The sequence below is a fragment of the Mustela lutreola genome, chromosome 5 (genome assembly GCF_030435805.1).
Source record: "Mustela lutreola isolate mMusLut2 chromosome 5, mMusLut2.pri, whole genome shotgun sequence".
Taxonomy (NCBI): Eukaryota; Metazoa; Chordata; class Mammalia; order Carnivora; family Mustelidae; genus Mustela; species Mustela lutreola.
The window spans coordinates 33,656,320-33,673,101 of record NC_081294.1 but is presented as its reverse complement, the minus strand read 5'-3'; the positions used below and the strand labels follow the sequence as shown (position 1 = coordinate 33,673,101).

The 16,782-nt window shown below is 42.7% G+C and overlaps 1 protein-coding gene across 3 annotated transcripts in view; it reads right to left on the bottom strand.

Annotated features, from left to right (window-relative positions):
- The window catches only part of GHR (growth hormone receptor), a 270,645-nt gene extending 265,910 nt beyond the window's left edge, over positions 1–4,735 (bottom strand). The window contains exon 1 of one of the 3 annotated variants that reach the window (XM_059173899.1): positions 4,203–4,735. Coding sequence is in view for 1 of the 3 variants with exons in the window: in XM_059173897.1 (XP_059029880.1) it covers positions 3,421–3,433 (13 nt within the window). In the remaining 2 variants the exon portion in view is untranslated. Of the gene's footprint in view, positions 1–3,420; positions 3,903–4,202 lie in introns of those variants that run through there. The other 2 variants (XM_059173896.1, XM_059173897.1) reach the window with 2 other exon arrangements.
- Positions 4,736–16,782: the final 12,047 nt, after the last annotated feature.

Here is a 16,782-nt window from a genome sequence, read left to right as displayed (position 1 = left end):
ACCCTCCCTCCCCCAACACCCCCACCCCCTGCCTTCTATATACCAGCTTTGCTTCTTTCCTCCAAGAAGGCTAGAACTTGGGCAGTGAAAACCACCACAGCCTGTGTCTGACTTGGATCCAGACACACAACAGGAAGCAAGAACCTGTCTTAGAACCAACGCAGTAATATGTGTGCTTCTGAATTGCCTGCGACACGACGAGCCATTGACCTCCAGAAGAATGGGCTATTGACTCAGTCATGTCCTATGTATACATCTTCAATCCCAGTCGCCTGAGGAAGCATTTCTGTCAGATGTACTGTCACTTCGTTTAGTGCCAGACAGCATATTCTTTGAGACGTGGAGAGGATGAGCCTTCAGTAAATGCCTGATTGCTAGGACTGACTCATGCTTGTGGAAGCAGACACAGTAAGCTCCAGGAAAAGAATACCTCGTGGTCCCTACCTTTCTGTGATATTCAACTTCAATTTGCTTGTCTGCAGAACATTCTACATCTGGGTGGTTTTTTTTTTTTCTTTTTTTGGCTTAGTGTTCCTTTGATAGGGGAAAATTAAGTAGTAGGATTATAAGGACTTCACTGTATTGCACTTTCCATAGATAGATAGGACATTCAGGCATGACAAAAAAAATTTTTTTGTTACTGCAGTACAGTTAACATGAAAAATATTCTGAAGGATTATAATGTCTTGACTGTGGATGACTAATCTAAAAAGAGTAAGTTGCTATCTTGTTTACAGCTTTGAAATTAGTGAACTGTGTAATGAGATGGTTAAAATAGCTCATGAATATTAAGCAGCCTGAACAGATGCAGAAAGTCCAGAACTAAGGATTTCACATCTGAGTTTTAGGTGACAAACATGACGAGAGATGTGGCGAATGTAGACTCTGGGGCATGTTGTCAGGGGAGGGAAGGGTAGGACCCCACTGTGGGTGAGAAGAGCTCCAAAGATAAGAAAAAATAATAATAATTCAGGAAGAAGGGGCATAATGTTTGTTTTCAAATATAGCACTTAAAGGGAAGAGAGATTAGATTATTGTGTGTTGCCCCAGCAACTGAACAGTAGGTCAATAGGTACAACAAAATGTTGATTTAGTGCAAAGCAGAACATTCTAATAATGAATCTCTTCTCGAATGGACTGGCCAGCAAGGAAGCAAGATTCCCAGCTGATTATTTTCAAGAAGAGGTGGGCTGGCCCATTTACAGAAAGGGCTGCTGAGGTGCACGTTCATGCATCTGCTAGGTACCTCTTAAATTGGTTACCATACTCTTCAACCATTTTATTGGGCACGTTATTAACATTATACCGTTCAAGGTTGAAAAAAAAAAAAATCCCTTGCCAAAAAGATACCCTCATTGCTTTGTTTACACAATGAGCAGAGGGCTGACTCGAAAGCCTTACCAAGCTTCCATTCTTATCAATTCAACGCTCAGAAAGTGACTGGATGAGTTGAAATCTCTTATTCTTTAAATCATTACCACAGAGATTATAGGGTTTTCTCTTTAAAAAAAAAAAAAAAGTGAGGGTTTTATGGACACATGTGAACACCCTAAGTTATTTTCATTATTGACATACTTTTAACTGTTCTCTAAACTAAACCAAGTTCCCATTACTGTGCAATTTACCAGTGGAGTGACCAGAGAAGTTTAATCTTCAGGTTAGCAAATTTAATCAATATAACCCACGCCTGTTTTTCTAAGTTAAACAATTTGCTGTGCCACATTCTCACTGTATCACTCAGATTTACCTTTACATTAACAATGCTTACCCGTAGATAGCCAAAAAGCTCGCCAAGTTAGACCAACTTCAAGATTTGTTTCCATACTGGGGTATTTCATGCACTTGGCAGAAGTACACTGCAACTGGGGCTCCATTTATTACATTATGCTATAAACATTATGTCCTGACCTAATGAAATACTCCACATGATAGTCCCAGAGGTAACCAAGCACCTTAAACATCTGTTCAACACAAGCACCAGAGAGCATAGAGAAGATGCCTAGTATCCATTTTAAGTGGTTTATGATGTGGAGTCTGCTGTTTACGCACTAATAATAGAAAAAACACAGCCCCAAACTCTGCCTAGAACAAATATTTGCAAGGCAGAGTTATGCTCAGTTTGAAAAAAAAAAAAATGCAATGGAAAGTCATGGCTTTGTCACTGCATTTATAGACTTTCATTTCACACCTTTGCCTATTAAGTGTCGGCTTTCCATCTCATTCCGACCAAAACTATAATTTCACTGTGATGTATTTACGCCAAATGAAAAACCTAATGTTGACTCACCACTTCCCTTAGACGTATGTGAATCAAGAAGTTTACAAGGGTGGAAGGAGAAAAAGGATGAGCCGTGCTTAAACTACAAATAATGTTTTCCAGGGGTCTCTGCGTGAAAACACATCCTTCCAGCATCTGAAGTCCATCTGAAGAAAAACTATAAATAACCAGAGACCCCTTGGAATCTAATATGGGAGCACCAAGCTTTTCTCAAAAGGAAAGAGCATCCCCAATCACAGAAAAGACGGAACCAACAATCCTGTCTACTAAATCATTTTATTTTGCTTCTATCCAGCATTTTAATTTCTGGAAAACATTTCACACTAATTACCTCCAAGGTCTATATACCTTGGCACCCCAGAGAAAAGGGCTTGCAGGGTGACCCGGGTGGAAACTAGCCTAGAACACCAATTGCCCACGGCACAGGGGCCACAACATGTATGGAGAAAGGTGAGTGCCTTTCCAGGTACACGTGCCAGGGATTCTAAAGGTAAACACCCCAGAGATCATCTAGTTTCTGGACTGTGCCCAGCGGCACCTCGGGAATCTCAGATCTGCAGCTCCAACTTGGGCCTGGACCTCCAGGGTTCTGGACCTACACATACACCCATGTATTAAAACCGTGTCATCCTCATCCCAAGTCTCAGGAGAGTTCCAGGAACCTCCACCTCCAGCCCGCAACTCCTCAAAGACAAGGGGTTTAGTGTTTTCAGAGTCCGTGGTATTTAAATCCTATGCAGGACTCCTGCGACTTCCCAACCCTCTGGCCTCCCGTTACCTTTCCCTGTCCCTTCCAAGGTCTCCAGGCTGCACAAACGGGCGGGCGGCACCTCTCCGGTCTCCTCCTCCCGTCCACCTCCTCCCTGCACACCCTACTGGCTCAGGCGCCGACACGCCTCCCCAGGAGCACACACACACACACACACACACACAGCGCTCACGTACACCCGTACAGCGCACACACCCGGAGCCAGGTTACCAATTCCCGCAGCCGCGCGGGAGAAGGCGTCCCCACTCGGGTTATACACGAAGCACTCACCCCAAAATAGACTCCCCCACGCACCCGCGAGTAGGTGAGCCTGCCGGGCACCCTGCGCACGCCGCCAGCACCCTCTCCCCAGACGCACGGCTCCCCCACTCACCCGCAGCTCTCATGCCTCGGGCAGTTCTGTCCAAACTTTGAGCCTGGTTGATTTCATAACCACGAGTGTGTCAGGGGCTGAGGGTGCTCGGCTCGCCACGCCGTCTCTACCCACTCCAGCTCCCGGGGACCGGTGGCCGCTACTCTACTGACCCCAGCTTCGCCGGTGCCAAAGCGTGGCTGCAGTCTGCACAAACGCGCAGAGGGCGGTGCGCTTTGGGGAGGAGCGCGCGGTAGCGACGCGCACAGCCGAACGACCTCCCCTCTCCTCCGGTCGCGCCGCCAGGGACCTCTCCCCGCTCGGCGGCCGCAGCCTCAGCCTTTCCTGCCCCAGCCCGGCTGACGTGGTCAAAGAGCAGCACTCGTAAAACTTTTAGGACTTTAACAATACTGGCTTCAGAGGAAGCCCCTCCAGGCACCGCAAACACTGGTCACAGCAGGCGCCAGCGTGGGATGGTTCGCCTATCGCCCCCCACTCCCTGACGCCCACCACCAAGGTCCACACACACACACGCGCGCGCACACACACACACACACACACACACACACACATCCATAGCGTGGATCGGGTTACAACAACCCGCCCGCAAACAACTTCTTCGCGAGGAGGAGGAAAGCATAGCCAACCTCCAAGTCCCCCGGGGGGGAAAAAAAAAAGATTCCTGTTAAATACGTAAGCCAGAGCCCCACTTTCATAAACAACTGGTCCACTCCCAGGGCCCCAGGCACAAAAGGGGGAAAAGAAGAACACGACTCCCTGAGGGCCCTCCCCCGCTCCAGTACCTCCGAGTCTCGCCTCGGGATAGAGAGCGCGGGTTCGCTGCCGCGCTGGGGCCGAGGGCGCGGGGGCCTCCGGCCTGTGCGGCCCCAGCCCGGAGTCCCCGCCGCCGCCCCGGCTCAGCAGCAGCCGCCGCCACCGCTGCTCCAGCCGCCGCCGCCGCCGCCGCCGCCGCCGCCGCCGCCGCCGCTCCCTAGACCGCCTCCTCTTCCCATGGCTGCGCCCTGCTTGGCAGCTCGCGGGCTGTCAGGCTTGGGGAGGAGGAGGGGGCGGGGTGAAACGGGCAGGGAGGACAGGAGGGGATGGGTGGGAAACGGCGGCCGCCGCTCACCAGGGGTCACGCCGGGCCCGGCCCGCCGCCCCCGCGACCCGGGCTGCAGCGGCGAGGGGAAGCGGGAGTTCGGGGCGACGGGTTCGAGAGCCGCTGCGGAGGCGCGGAGCGCGGTCCGGGCCAGGCATTCCGAGGAGCTGGGATGAAGCGTTCCCCGCGAAGGAGTTGGAGTGGGTGCGTGTCACTCTCTTCTGGGCCGCGCGGCTCCTCCTAGAGGAAAGTATTGGTGGTTGCAGGACGCTTCCTTCCTCTCCGCCCTCCGCTGTTCCCCAAAAGAAGGCAGGACCTAAAAGAGCATTAAGTGCAGCCAACAAATGGAAAGGAGCGCTTCAAGTTAGCTCTCTGCCGGAATGGGGGGAAAAGCGAGCCGGATAGCTTGGAAGGCGTGATGAGCCAACTGAACATTGCCTCTCTCCACCTGCAACCGCTTTCCAAACGCGTGCTCCCTAAAAGTAGGGAGGGTAGAAAAGAGAGATGTAATTTGCCGAAAAAACCCGAGGCATGTGAGCAGAGACGTTATGTCCCAAAGCCAGAGCGCTAAGGTGCAGGGTGTCCGGACACAGGCCTCCGCCGGAGGACTGGGCCTGTGTGTGCCCCGGGGAACAACTCCTTTTAACTGTCCTGCGCGGGGCACAGCTCATCTGTCAAACCCGAGCCTGTGCCCCTCATTCCACTGTAGGGAAATAAAGTGAGAGGAGAAGTGCTCAGAGTGTTTCAGAAAGTTACTGTCGTTGTGCAGAAGCGTGTCATGTGGTAAAGCCTCCCACTCCCAGTCACCTCTTGCTTTTCTCAGCAGAAAGTACAAAAGTCCAGTTCCAGCTTGTGGTCTAAAGGACCAGCCAGTCATGCTATCTTTTTACTATTTACTTTACTACTGACAGCCAGTTGTAATGCCATTTATCTAACAGCTTCTAACAGCTTCGGCTTACTAAATGACTTTTTTTATTGTTGTTATTACAGGGCTCCCAGACACAAAGCCAAGTTTATAACCAGAGAGAAACGTTTAAACAGCAATCTAAAGAAACTAAGATTCTTAGCCCTGGAATAAAAGATCCCCCCGGGTGTGGAGAGGAGCACATGTCAATGGTTCATGGCAAGGAGTCAGGAAGGAGCACAGCTGAAGATGGGGGGCAGCAGATGTCACAGAAGAGACTCCTATTTTTTTAGTTTTTAAAAAAGATTTTATTTACTTATTTTCTCGGAGAGCGCACATGCCCAACCAGGGGGAGCAGCAGGCAGAGGGAGAAGCTGGCTCCCCTCTGAGAAAGGAGCCCAGTGTGGGACTCCCAGGACCCTGGAATCAAGGCAGATGCTTAACTGACTGAGCCACCCAGGCATCCCAAGATACTCCTATCTTTAAAGGAATCAAAGAAGTGGAAAATTCTGTTCCTTGAAATCCTTTCTGAGTCTCAGCTGTAGCTCAACAACCTAATTGTTCTAGGCAAAGAAAGATAGAATGACCACAGGAGGAAAGATTCTGGAAGGGCTGTGTATCATCACTTTCCTGTACCGTGTCGGGTGTCCCATGGATGTTGATTTTGAACTGGTCCTATCCCACCTGAGTATAAGAAGGCTTTCTTTCCCTAACACCCTTCCCCAGTCCCTGATTTCTGGGCTTTTCCAAAGCAGTAAGAGTACTTCCCGGAGTCTGGAGTTTTTTAAATGGGAGTTGCCCACACAGAGAAAGACTAGGGCAAAAGCAGGCAGAACTCCAGCCAGGCGGTCAGAACATGCCACACTGACCGAAAGGGCAATAGTGACAGGAGTGGAGACCAGGCACTGGAATGGAATGCTGACGCCATTCTTGTCTGACATGACCTTCCAAGTTAGCCTGTTAGACTCTGGCACCACCACATTCTCTCCTTATGTCCTTTCGGTGTCTTCTCATCCTCTTTCCCGCATCCTCCAGCCCAGAGAATCTTGATCTAGTCTAGGAGGTAGCAGATGGACTCACAAAATATTTTCTAAGTTCTATTGTTCATGGCCTGAGATGATTTAAGGGCCATGCTAAAAAAGAAGGATTGCCTCCTTTTTTCTTCTGGGTTTAGCAGTACCTTCATTCTCTAAGACAGGAAAATGTAGACTGACGGCTTTGGCTCCTGTTCTATCTTGGGTAAAATAGTCCACGTACACAGACAGGACAGGAGAAGACACATCGGTTAATATAAAACCTTATGGAACCAGATATAATCCTGCAACTTACATGGAATGCAGTCTTTATTTTCAAGTCCCAAGAATAAAGGTCCCTTGATCTCATATATGGCAATATGTAGGTCTATAGAAGTACATTCCTCTTTATATTTTCCAGATTATGGGGAGAAATGTATCAGGTCTTCAGTGGACTGATTTGTTTCAAGTTAAGGCCATGCCAAAGTCTCATTTGCTTACTCATGTCTTCCCCTCTTATTTTGATCACATGGGGAGATTCTCCTTAACCTTCCAGTTCCAGTTCAATTGTTTGGCTTCTCTCTAAAGTCCTTCCTGCTCTTCCCAGAGCTAGAATTAATTACTTGTCCTTGCATCTGCAACCTCATAGGCCTTTACACCTACTTTTATTACAGATTTCAGGTGGTATTGCTGTGTCCACTGTCCCTATTAGTTACAAGAACCCTGAAGAAGATACTCTATATTCTTAGTATTTGTGCCTAAAATGTCTAGGTTAGTGCCCAGCAATGGTAGAGGCCCAATAAATGTTGAGTCAAATTAAATGCAATTTATACCACCCACATTATCTCAAACCCAGATCTCTATACCAAGCTCCTAACTGCCACACTAAGAATCTGTTCACATCTTATGAATCCCTCCATGATCGGCACCACCATAGTCTCACGTTGATGACTCCTGTGGTCTCCCAACTCCACTGGTCTCCTACATCAGCACCCTCCCTGCCCCCCACCAACCCAGAGTCCTGTGCAAACTCACTTACCAGAGAAATTATTATTATTATTTTTTAGTATTTATTTTATTTCTTTTAGAGAGAGAGAGAGAGCAGGAACAGGAGGTGCAGAGGGAGAGAGAATCTCAAGTGGATTCCATGCTGAGTGCAGAGCCCAGTGTGGGCCTGATCTCATGACCCTGAGACCAATGACCTCAGCTGAAACCAAGAGTCAGGTGTTCAACTGACCACGCCACCCAGGTGCACCAAGGAATTTTTTTCAACTAAGTCATATCAGGGCATTCCTCTGCTCAAAACTTTCCAGTCATTCTCCATTTAAATCAGAGTAAAATTCAAAATGATCCATGACAACCGGTGTACCTAGAGGGACTCAGGAGTGAATGTTGGACTTTAAATCATTTAAGTGTAAAGATTTTAAAAATAAAAACTAATTTTTGAGATTATTTTCCCCCTCCTTTCATCAAATACAAAATGTTGTTTAAAAAAAAAAAAAAGTGATAGAAAGCCATCTAGCTTCTGTCTGGATAATTGTGCTGATGAACAGCCCACTAGCTCCCTTACTGGGAAGCAAGCACATTCCATTTTTTGACTACGCTATTCATTAAAAGTACTTTAGCTAGACTCTGAGATTCCATTATTTGTACCCAGATCTATCTCTAGAACTCATAGGGACAAAATTCGACATTCACATTTTTTTTTTTTTTTTTTTTTTTAATTAATGAGACACTTTTCCATGTCTCACTGCAAGTTACCTCTTCTCCAGGCCAAACGCACACAGGTCATTTCAATACCTATCAGGTGATGTGGTTTCCAAATCCAACATTACCCTGGTCCCACCCCTACTGTGTGCTGTGGTTCCTCAAAATCCTTTATAAATTGCTGTCCTCGATATCAAATTCAAACCCCTGAGGGACACCACAAGGGAGAGGAGAACCATGAGCTTCTACCTTGGTCCTCTGGAGTAATGGAAATGGCAGGAGCCCTGGAGATGGGCAGATGCGGTGGGAACCTCAGTGCTGACCCAACTTCATCACTCAGTTTACTCTCGAAGGAAGTAAATTTAGCAATCTTTCCTTGATCTGGGCAATTTCTATCTCCCCTTTCCCTTCACACGCAATCCTTTCCTACTTTTTGTCTTCACGTATTATTTTGTTCTTTGCTTCTATCCTTTTCATTTTTAGAAAAGGTGGGAATATAAAAGCAAAAAAGCATCTGAATGAAAAGAATCTGAGAAGGTATGAAAACAAATTTCTCTTAGCAACTTTCCTTTATAGAAATTAGGCATACAGAATATTTCCAATTACATAATGAACTATCAATCGAGTTTGCTAATCAGACTTCTCTGAAAGCATCATGAAAACCCAGGGGGAGGAACACCTGAAAGGAACAGACCTACCTACCACCTGGGCTCTACCCAGTGAAGCCAAGAGAGGTCAGTTGAGGGAATTCAAGGAGGATTCCTGCTGGAAAAACCCATGGGTAGAGCAAGTACTGTATTGAGGAGAGAGAGGGCTTGCAGAGTAAATCACTTTTGTCAAGGTCACTGGCTCTCTATAGACTTGCTGAACCAAGTGTAAGGTTGAGACACCTTACCACAGGAAAGCATGATGTCTTTTAATAAAAGAATTTCAGAACTAAGTAAAACAGGTTTCAACTATAGTAGACAAATAATAGATCAGAATATCTGTGAAATTACATTTGCTTCATAAGATTTGTTTACCATAGGTTTTCCTAACACTGTATTCTAGGAACATTCACACAAATTACGTCAATTTTTCTTCACGGCAGTTCTGTGAAGAAAGTGCAATTATTCTCTGTTTATCAGTGAGGAAGCTGGCCTAGAGAAGCAAAGGGACTGAGCCAAGGACACAATTAGGTAGATGTAGGTTTGGATGGGAACCCAGAGCCTTTCTGGAATGAGTCCCTTCTTTGAACTCCTCTACTGCCCCTCCAGGTAGACACAGCTACCATCTTGTCCATCTTCTGTGTGTTTGTGTGTGTTTTATCTAAATTCCAGTAGAATTAACATGCCGTGTTTTATTAGTTTCAGGTATACATTCAGCAATTCTATACATTACCCAGTGTCCATCGCAACAAGTGTGCTCTTAATCCCCTTCACCTTTTCACCCATCCCCCCACGCCCCTTCCCTCTGGCAACCATCTGTTTGTTTTTACACCACCAGACCATAAGCATCTGTCTGAGGCAAAAACTTTAAAATTTCCTCAAGTTTCCGGAAACAAAACCAATAAGGAGGGGGGGGGGGGACAGAAATTAGCAGTTGATTGCATTTTTAATGCCATTCCATGCAGGTTCACCTCTAACATCTGGGGGGTCCAGAATCAGGAAATAAATAAAGCCCATATACCATAAGTCCAACTATTTATTTATTTATTATATATTTTTTATTTAAAAGATTTTATTTTATTTATTTAACAGAGAGATCCACAGTGAGAGAAGGAACACAAGCAAGGGGAGTGGGAGAAGGAGAAGCAGGATCCCCGTTGAACAGGGAAGTCAGATGCAGGGCTCCATCCAAGGACCCCGGCATTATGACCCGAGCCAAAGGCAGACGCTTAATAACTAAACCACTCAAGCGCCCCAGGCCTAAATATTTAAAAGTGATAGTCAAACTAACAAATTGTTGGGTACAGTATGTTCTATGTTCTCACCTTGAGAAATGTACCTTCCCAAGGGCCTGAGAGGACAGGTTTGAATTTCAGTTTCTCAGAGTTCTGCACCAGCAAGTGGTGATGCAGTAACACCAGCTGGATCCTCCCCACTTCTCTTTCTGCTCGCGGATCTCCCCTCCACACAGAGAGGGTCTCCTCTTCCTGCGTGTTGAACCACAGCTCACATGTCTAAGCTCTAACCAACCCCTCTCTCTCCAACCTCAGAACTTCAGGGCGTTGAGTTTGGGAACTCCAAAGTCTGAGCTACCCAGGGGATAGTCTAAAGAGAAAGCACAGCCCATGGGTGGGCATAGCTCATTCGCCCAAAAAGTTTCCTGTCTTGTGAATTAGGACTTGGCTACAAGAGAGCAAGTACCAGGACCTCTCTTGCCCAGGCCTGAGCTCGGTACTTATTATTTGGTTTCATTTAGCTGCAAGTATGTTTCTTCAGCGGAGACACTGGTCTAAGGGCATCGTGGAAAGAACATCCAGTCGAGGAGCCCCGTGTGAAATGCAGCATTCACTAAGTACTTAGAAATGTTTGCTTAAAAAGTTGAATCTCATTTCTTAAAGTCATTTGATGTTAGATATTATAAATCTAGCTAAAAGAAAAGCGAAATATTACATAGTATATTTGAAACATGTATCCAGAAGACAACAGCATCTAGTAGAAATGCTACTAGATGCTACAAACAACTAGTAGATACTACAAACATCTAGTAGAAATTCTAGAATTTCTAGCTAGAAATGTAGTAGAATTTCTATCTAGAAATGCTAGAAATAGTAGATGCTACAAACATCTAGTAGCAATGCTAGAATTCACGGGCATTTGGGTGGATGTCAATTTTTAGTTATGATAAATAAATCTCCTATGGATTCTCTGGTGTGTTTCTTTTGGTGAACATTTGTGCGCATTTCTGTTGGGTGCCTACAACCAAATGGTGTTCCAAGTGGCTGTATGAATCTGCGCTTCTGCCAACAGGGTATGAGAGCGACTGTTCACATCCTCGTCAGTTCGTCGTGCTTTTCACCTGTTTTGGTTTCAGCCATTGTGGTGCCTGTGGACGAGTACTATATTCTGATTTATTCTGAGTATGTTCTTGATGTCTAAGGAAGCTGAGCATCTTTTCATGTATGCTGGTCATTTGGACCTCCTCTTTAGGAAGTGTCCATTTAATTCTTATCCATACTCTCTATATAATAATCTGATTTTTTTTAGTTATTTGGAGAAATTACATTAAATCATTAACTGTGGTTTCTTCTAGGAAGTGAAAATTTTTGGAAAGGGGGAGGTAAGTGGGAGGCATGAAAGAACAAGGATCTTTATACTTTTACACTTTACTTTTCTTTGAAATCAAGGAACCTGAATCCACATAACCAAAAAAACCTCATCCAAATCAGAAGTTGAGTATTCATTTAATTCTGTGTCTTATGAAGTGCTTGAATGGAAATTTCCTCTAGTAGATTAAATATATAATTTTCTTTATATAATTTGGTTCACAAGAAACTTTCTAGAAATACATACATTATATAATGTGATATGAAGTACAGTCACTAGTTATTTCTTATATAATAAAAAGCATGGATAAACCAAAGCAGTGGATGTATAATAATCACTTTATTTCTCTTGACTTTGATAATTTTCTAAACCAACATATGATGTCACAGTTTTTTAAGGTGTCTGAATGTCTTCTTATCTATTTTGTCATTCATTTGTCTTGTTTATCTATTGAATGTTTTTCTAGCCCCCTTCTTCTAGAGGAGGACTTGAGATGGCTTGTGGAGAAATATATAAGCCAAGAAGATGAATAAAATAAAGCAAATGAGAAAATGGGCAAGGAAGGAAAAGGGGAAAAATTAAGATAATGGGCAGGGATAGTTAGCCTTTGGAAGTGTATCATAATGTCCTGTTCATTTGCCAGAAGTCAGCCACAGTATGGACTCTGGGCTTCCTGGTGGCTATAAGAAATAAGAGAAAAATTATAACAAATAAAAAAATATTTTCAAGATATACAATGCCCACCGGGGAAAGCCAAGCATTGTTTAGAAGAGCACCTTCTAAAACCAAAGCATTCAAGAAGTTGTTCCTGGAGAACACCTTACATGGATTTGACGTGGAGGACTGGATGACATATTGGTGACATTGTATAAGATGAGACCAGGAGACTTTCTCTCCCCCTGAAAATTTATGTGGAGCTACCCAAATGGGAAAATGCTGCCAGAAATTAGAGGCAATCTCACATTCACCTTTAACTTCTTTTCAACTCAAAGCCATTGGTAACATTTAATTTTAAGAAACAAAGTGTTTACTTCATAGTAACCACAGAAAGTTTGGTTCAAAAGTTATTTTAATTTACTAATATCTTAGATTTGAGAATATTGGTATTTAAAAATATAATTACATTCATAGTTCACAAAAATCTTAAAGAGTCTGTGGAACTCTGTGTTCCAGGGTTTAAGCAAAATCCATGCAGATAAACAAAAACCAAAATGAGTATGATATCTGAGGTTTATTTACAATTCCCAGCTTTCTCGGGATTGTTTGAAGTAAAAGGTTGACCTAACTACTGCCTTATCTGGGGGTTTATTAAGTTTACTAGAGATATGTTGATGATTTCATTTATGCTTATCACTCACAGAAGAGTTAATAAATAATTTAACCACATTTACATATTTTATACATGATGAATGTTGATTTCAAACTGAAAACCATCAAAACACCACCTAGAGCCTGTTTTTTACCTCTTGAGATCACTATGAAAATAAATTTGCAGAAATAAACTTTAAATTATTGTAAGTGTCCATGATAGGACCGGTGGAATCAGCAGCCGAATATTTGTGGTCATCAAAGTTTCTCTGATAAAATTCCCCACTATTCTCTCATGCTGCTCTGCTCCAAATTTGTCTTTCTGAGCATGAAACTTCAATTTTAAAATCCCTTCTTTGATCAAGGCCTAGTTTGTAGTGGTCTTGTCAAGACTCAAATATTTATTTGAGATGAGGAACAAATTAATTTACTAGAAGCTAGTTATATTTTCATAGGGACTAATTAAGTGGTTATACATTTTTAAAATAAATTATCTGCTTCATTTATTTTTTTACCCAAGAATTCCATATTTTGAAGGAGATTGTATGTAAAATATTAAGTTCATTTATTCATTTTTATTAATCTATCCATACACATACAAAATTAAGCTGCTGATCACAATAAGATAATATTGAGTTAACATAGTTTCATTCAATGGGGAGGAATTGGGTGTTTTGTATTTTCTATATTGCTTTATTATGGAAAGTGTATATTTTGCATTAGAAGAAAGTGACTATACATAGATTTAGATGTAAATATCTCATAATACTATGTGTATATACATATATATTCTAGAACCTTGCTTTAATTTTGAAACATAACTCCATGGTAAAAAAAAAAAAAAGAATCAAACAACACAAAAGGATATATAATGAAAAATTATTTGCAACAGATAAAACAGAAAAAAATTTAGTTAACATAAAAGGAGATCTTAAAAACTCATTTATTAAAAAAACAACTCATTAGTAAAATCATCATTTCAAAGATGGCTAAGAAGAGAGAATTCACAAAAAAATAAAAATAAAGTATTATAAACATATGAAAAGATGCTCAAATTCATTCACTGATAAGAAAATGTAAATCAAAATAATAAATCTTTTTTAGTCTATCAGATTGGAAGAGATAGAGCATGTTAATAGCATACATTATTAGTCAGGGTGTGGGGACAAAGACACTCTTGTTAAATGTCAACTGAGAATAAAGTCTATTTTCAGGACAATTTGGCATATCTATAAAACTTTAAATACATGTATCCTTTTGGCCAGAGATTCCAGTTTTAGAGGTATATATTTATAGACAAATTCACAAATTTTGCTAAATTACTGAATGAAAGCAAGTTAAAAATAATTCTGCATTCTTTGTCTTTTAACTTTTAAAAAATGATATATTGTTTCTCTGTGGATAAGTTTAATTTTTATGTGGTCATACTTATCCATTTGCTTATCAGAGGCAATTTATTATCTTACATGGTTAACTCTTTTTTTTTTTTTAAAGATTTTTATTTTTTGGGTGCCTGGGTGGCTCAGTGGGTTAAGCCACTGCCTTCAGCTCGGGTCATGATCTCAGGGTCCTGGGATCGAGTCCCACATCAGGCTTTCTGCTCAGCAGGAAGCCTGCTTTCCTCTCTCTCTCTCTATCTATCTATCTCTCTGCCTACTAGTGACCTGTGTCTGTCAAATAAATAAATAAAATCTTTAAAAAAAAAAAAGAAACCTTTAAAAAAAAGATTTTTATTTTTTGACAGACAGAAATCACAAATAGGCAGAGAGGCAGGCAGAGAGAGAGGAGGAAGCAGGCTCCCCGCTGAGCAGAGAGCCCGATGCGGGGCTCGATCCCAGGACCCTGGGATCATGACCTGAGCCGAAGGCAGAGGCTTTAACCCACTGAGCCACCCAAGCGCCCCACATGATTAACTCTTATGATATAGGACAAAGCACCACCACTTTTTATTTGAGGCAACGAAGGCTCAGAGCATTTACCAGAATGAGAGTAGAGATTTGATGTCAGGTCTACCTGACTTCAAAGCCTGTGATATTTTCACTGCATCCTCCTCAATCTTGAAAAGCTACAAGATGGAAACTTTGAAGGTAGTTTGGGCCTCTCCACTACGGTTTGAATTCCTACCAGTTTGGGGACCACCTAATGGGAAACAACTACTCTTAGTGGCTGACAGTTCCACTGGCAGTTTCCCTTAATTCACCTCTCAGGTTCTGGTGTATCAAGTATGCATTCACCATAGAAAGTTGGAATAAAGGAAATCACATGTCCATATTCGGAAATGTATCTCTGAAGTTGCTAATGTTTTCTGAGATTTCTAAATGGGAAACTAGCATGTCAAAAAGGTTGTGGGAGCAAACACATGGGGAGAGAGACACTCCCATATAATGATGGTATTGTATGGTTAATAACATTTGTAAATGGCAATGTGACAATATGTATCAAAATTTAAATTTGACATGTTCCTAGAATCATCAGTTTTACTTCTGGGATCATCCTACAGTACATTTACACAGTACAAAAACATTTGGACAATGATATTTCTTTCATCTTTAAAGATTTTATTTATTCATTTGACAGACAGAGGTCACAGGCAGGCAGAGAGGCAGGCAGAAAGAGAGAGGGGAAAGCAGGCTCCCTGCTGAACAGAAAGCCCGATGGGGGGCTTGATCCCAGGACCCCAAGACCATGACCTGAGCCGAAGGCAGAGGCTTAACCTACTGCCTATTTGTTAACCTTAACCCATCCCTATTTGTTTCATCTTTAATGTAATAGAGGTAACTGGATGACAAAATATTCCTTAATATGGACCAGTTAAATAAAGAGTTCATGCAATGGAGTACTTTGCAACTAAAGAATGAGATAGACCAGTCATCACTGATAAAGGCTGCTGACAGCGATTAAATAAAAATAGTTGCAGGGAAAAAAACCCCAAAACCTAAAGTAGGAGCAAAATTCTGTAAAAATGCATAACAAAAAATCTGGTTACCCCTAGGGGTAGGAACAGGGGAATGGACAAGTGGGGAAAGGTGAATGTCCACTCTTTATTCCATATTGTTCTGTGCGCTGTGTGAATTTTTTTCCCATTGAGTATGTAAAAGTTTCATAAATTCACGCCTTATATAGTTTTGTTTTATTATATTTCTTTTTGATGAGCTAGGACAAGTTCTGTAATTTTTTAAAAGGCAATGAACTTTTTTAAAAGGCAATGATTTTTGTAAAGATAAAAGTAGTACATAGGCTTTGGTTTAAGAAACAGGTACTGTGGTCAAGCTGTGTTGTCTACATATTGGGATAAACCTTTGAAGCAAAGTGAGGATGAAAGCTGGCTTCCATTAACCACACAAAGCAATAGATTAGAGAGATTTTCTTTCAATAAAAAATATTTACATTAAAACTTGGCATTGTTATTAAACCAACTTTCATGAAATGGCCTAATACCCTTGAAGCAAAAATGAATCACAGAATGATAGTTGTGTTAAAAATCCCTATGGCGGGGAGGAGGGGAGCTGGGTGGCTCAGCGGGTAAGTCTCTGCCTTAGGCTCAGGTCATGATCTCAGGGTCCTGGAATCGAGTCCCGCATTAGGCTCTCTGTTCAGTGGGAGGCCTGCTTCCCTTCCTCTCTTTCTCTCTGCCTGCCTCTCTGCCTACTTGTGATCTCTGTCTTGCAAATAAATAATTAAAATATTTTTTTAAAATTCCCATAAGGGGGCACCTAGGTGTTTCAGTGGTTTAAGCCTCTGCCTTCAGCTCAGGTCACGATTTCAGGGTCCTGGGATCGTGTTGGGCTCTTTGCTCAGCAGGGAGCCTGCTGATCTCTGTCAAATAAATAAATAAATAAATAATCTAAAAAAAACAAAATTCCCATAAGGACTCCCTCAGATTCATAGAGATTCAACCGGTTCGTATACTTTGAAAGAAGGAAGAGCTCAAGAGGAGTAAGTCTGGTCATTATTCCAGCTCCTACTAGAGATTAATTTCTTTCCTTTCTTCTGAGTGCTGGCACCCAACCCTGTGCTTGGCAGAGTAATTTCTCAGCAAAAGTCAGGGAGGAGTGGCTCGTTCTTTCTCATGGAAGAGTTGTCAGAATCCTTGGCACATTT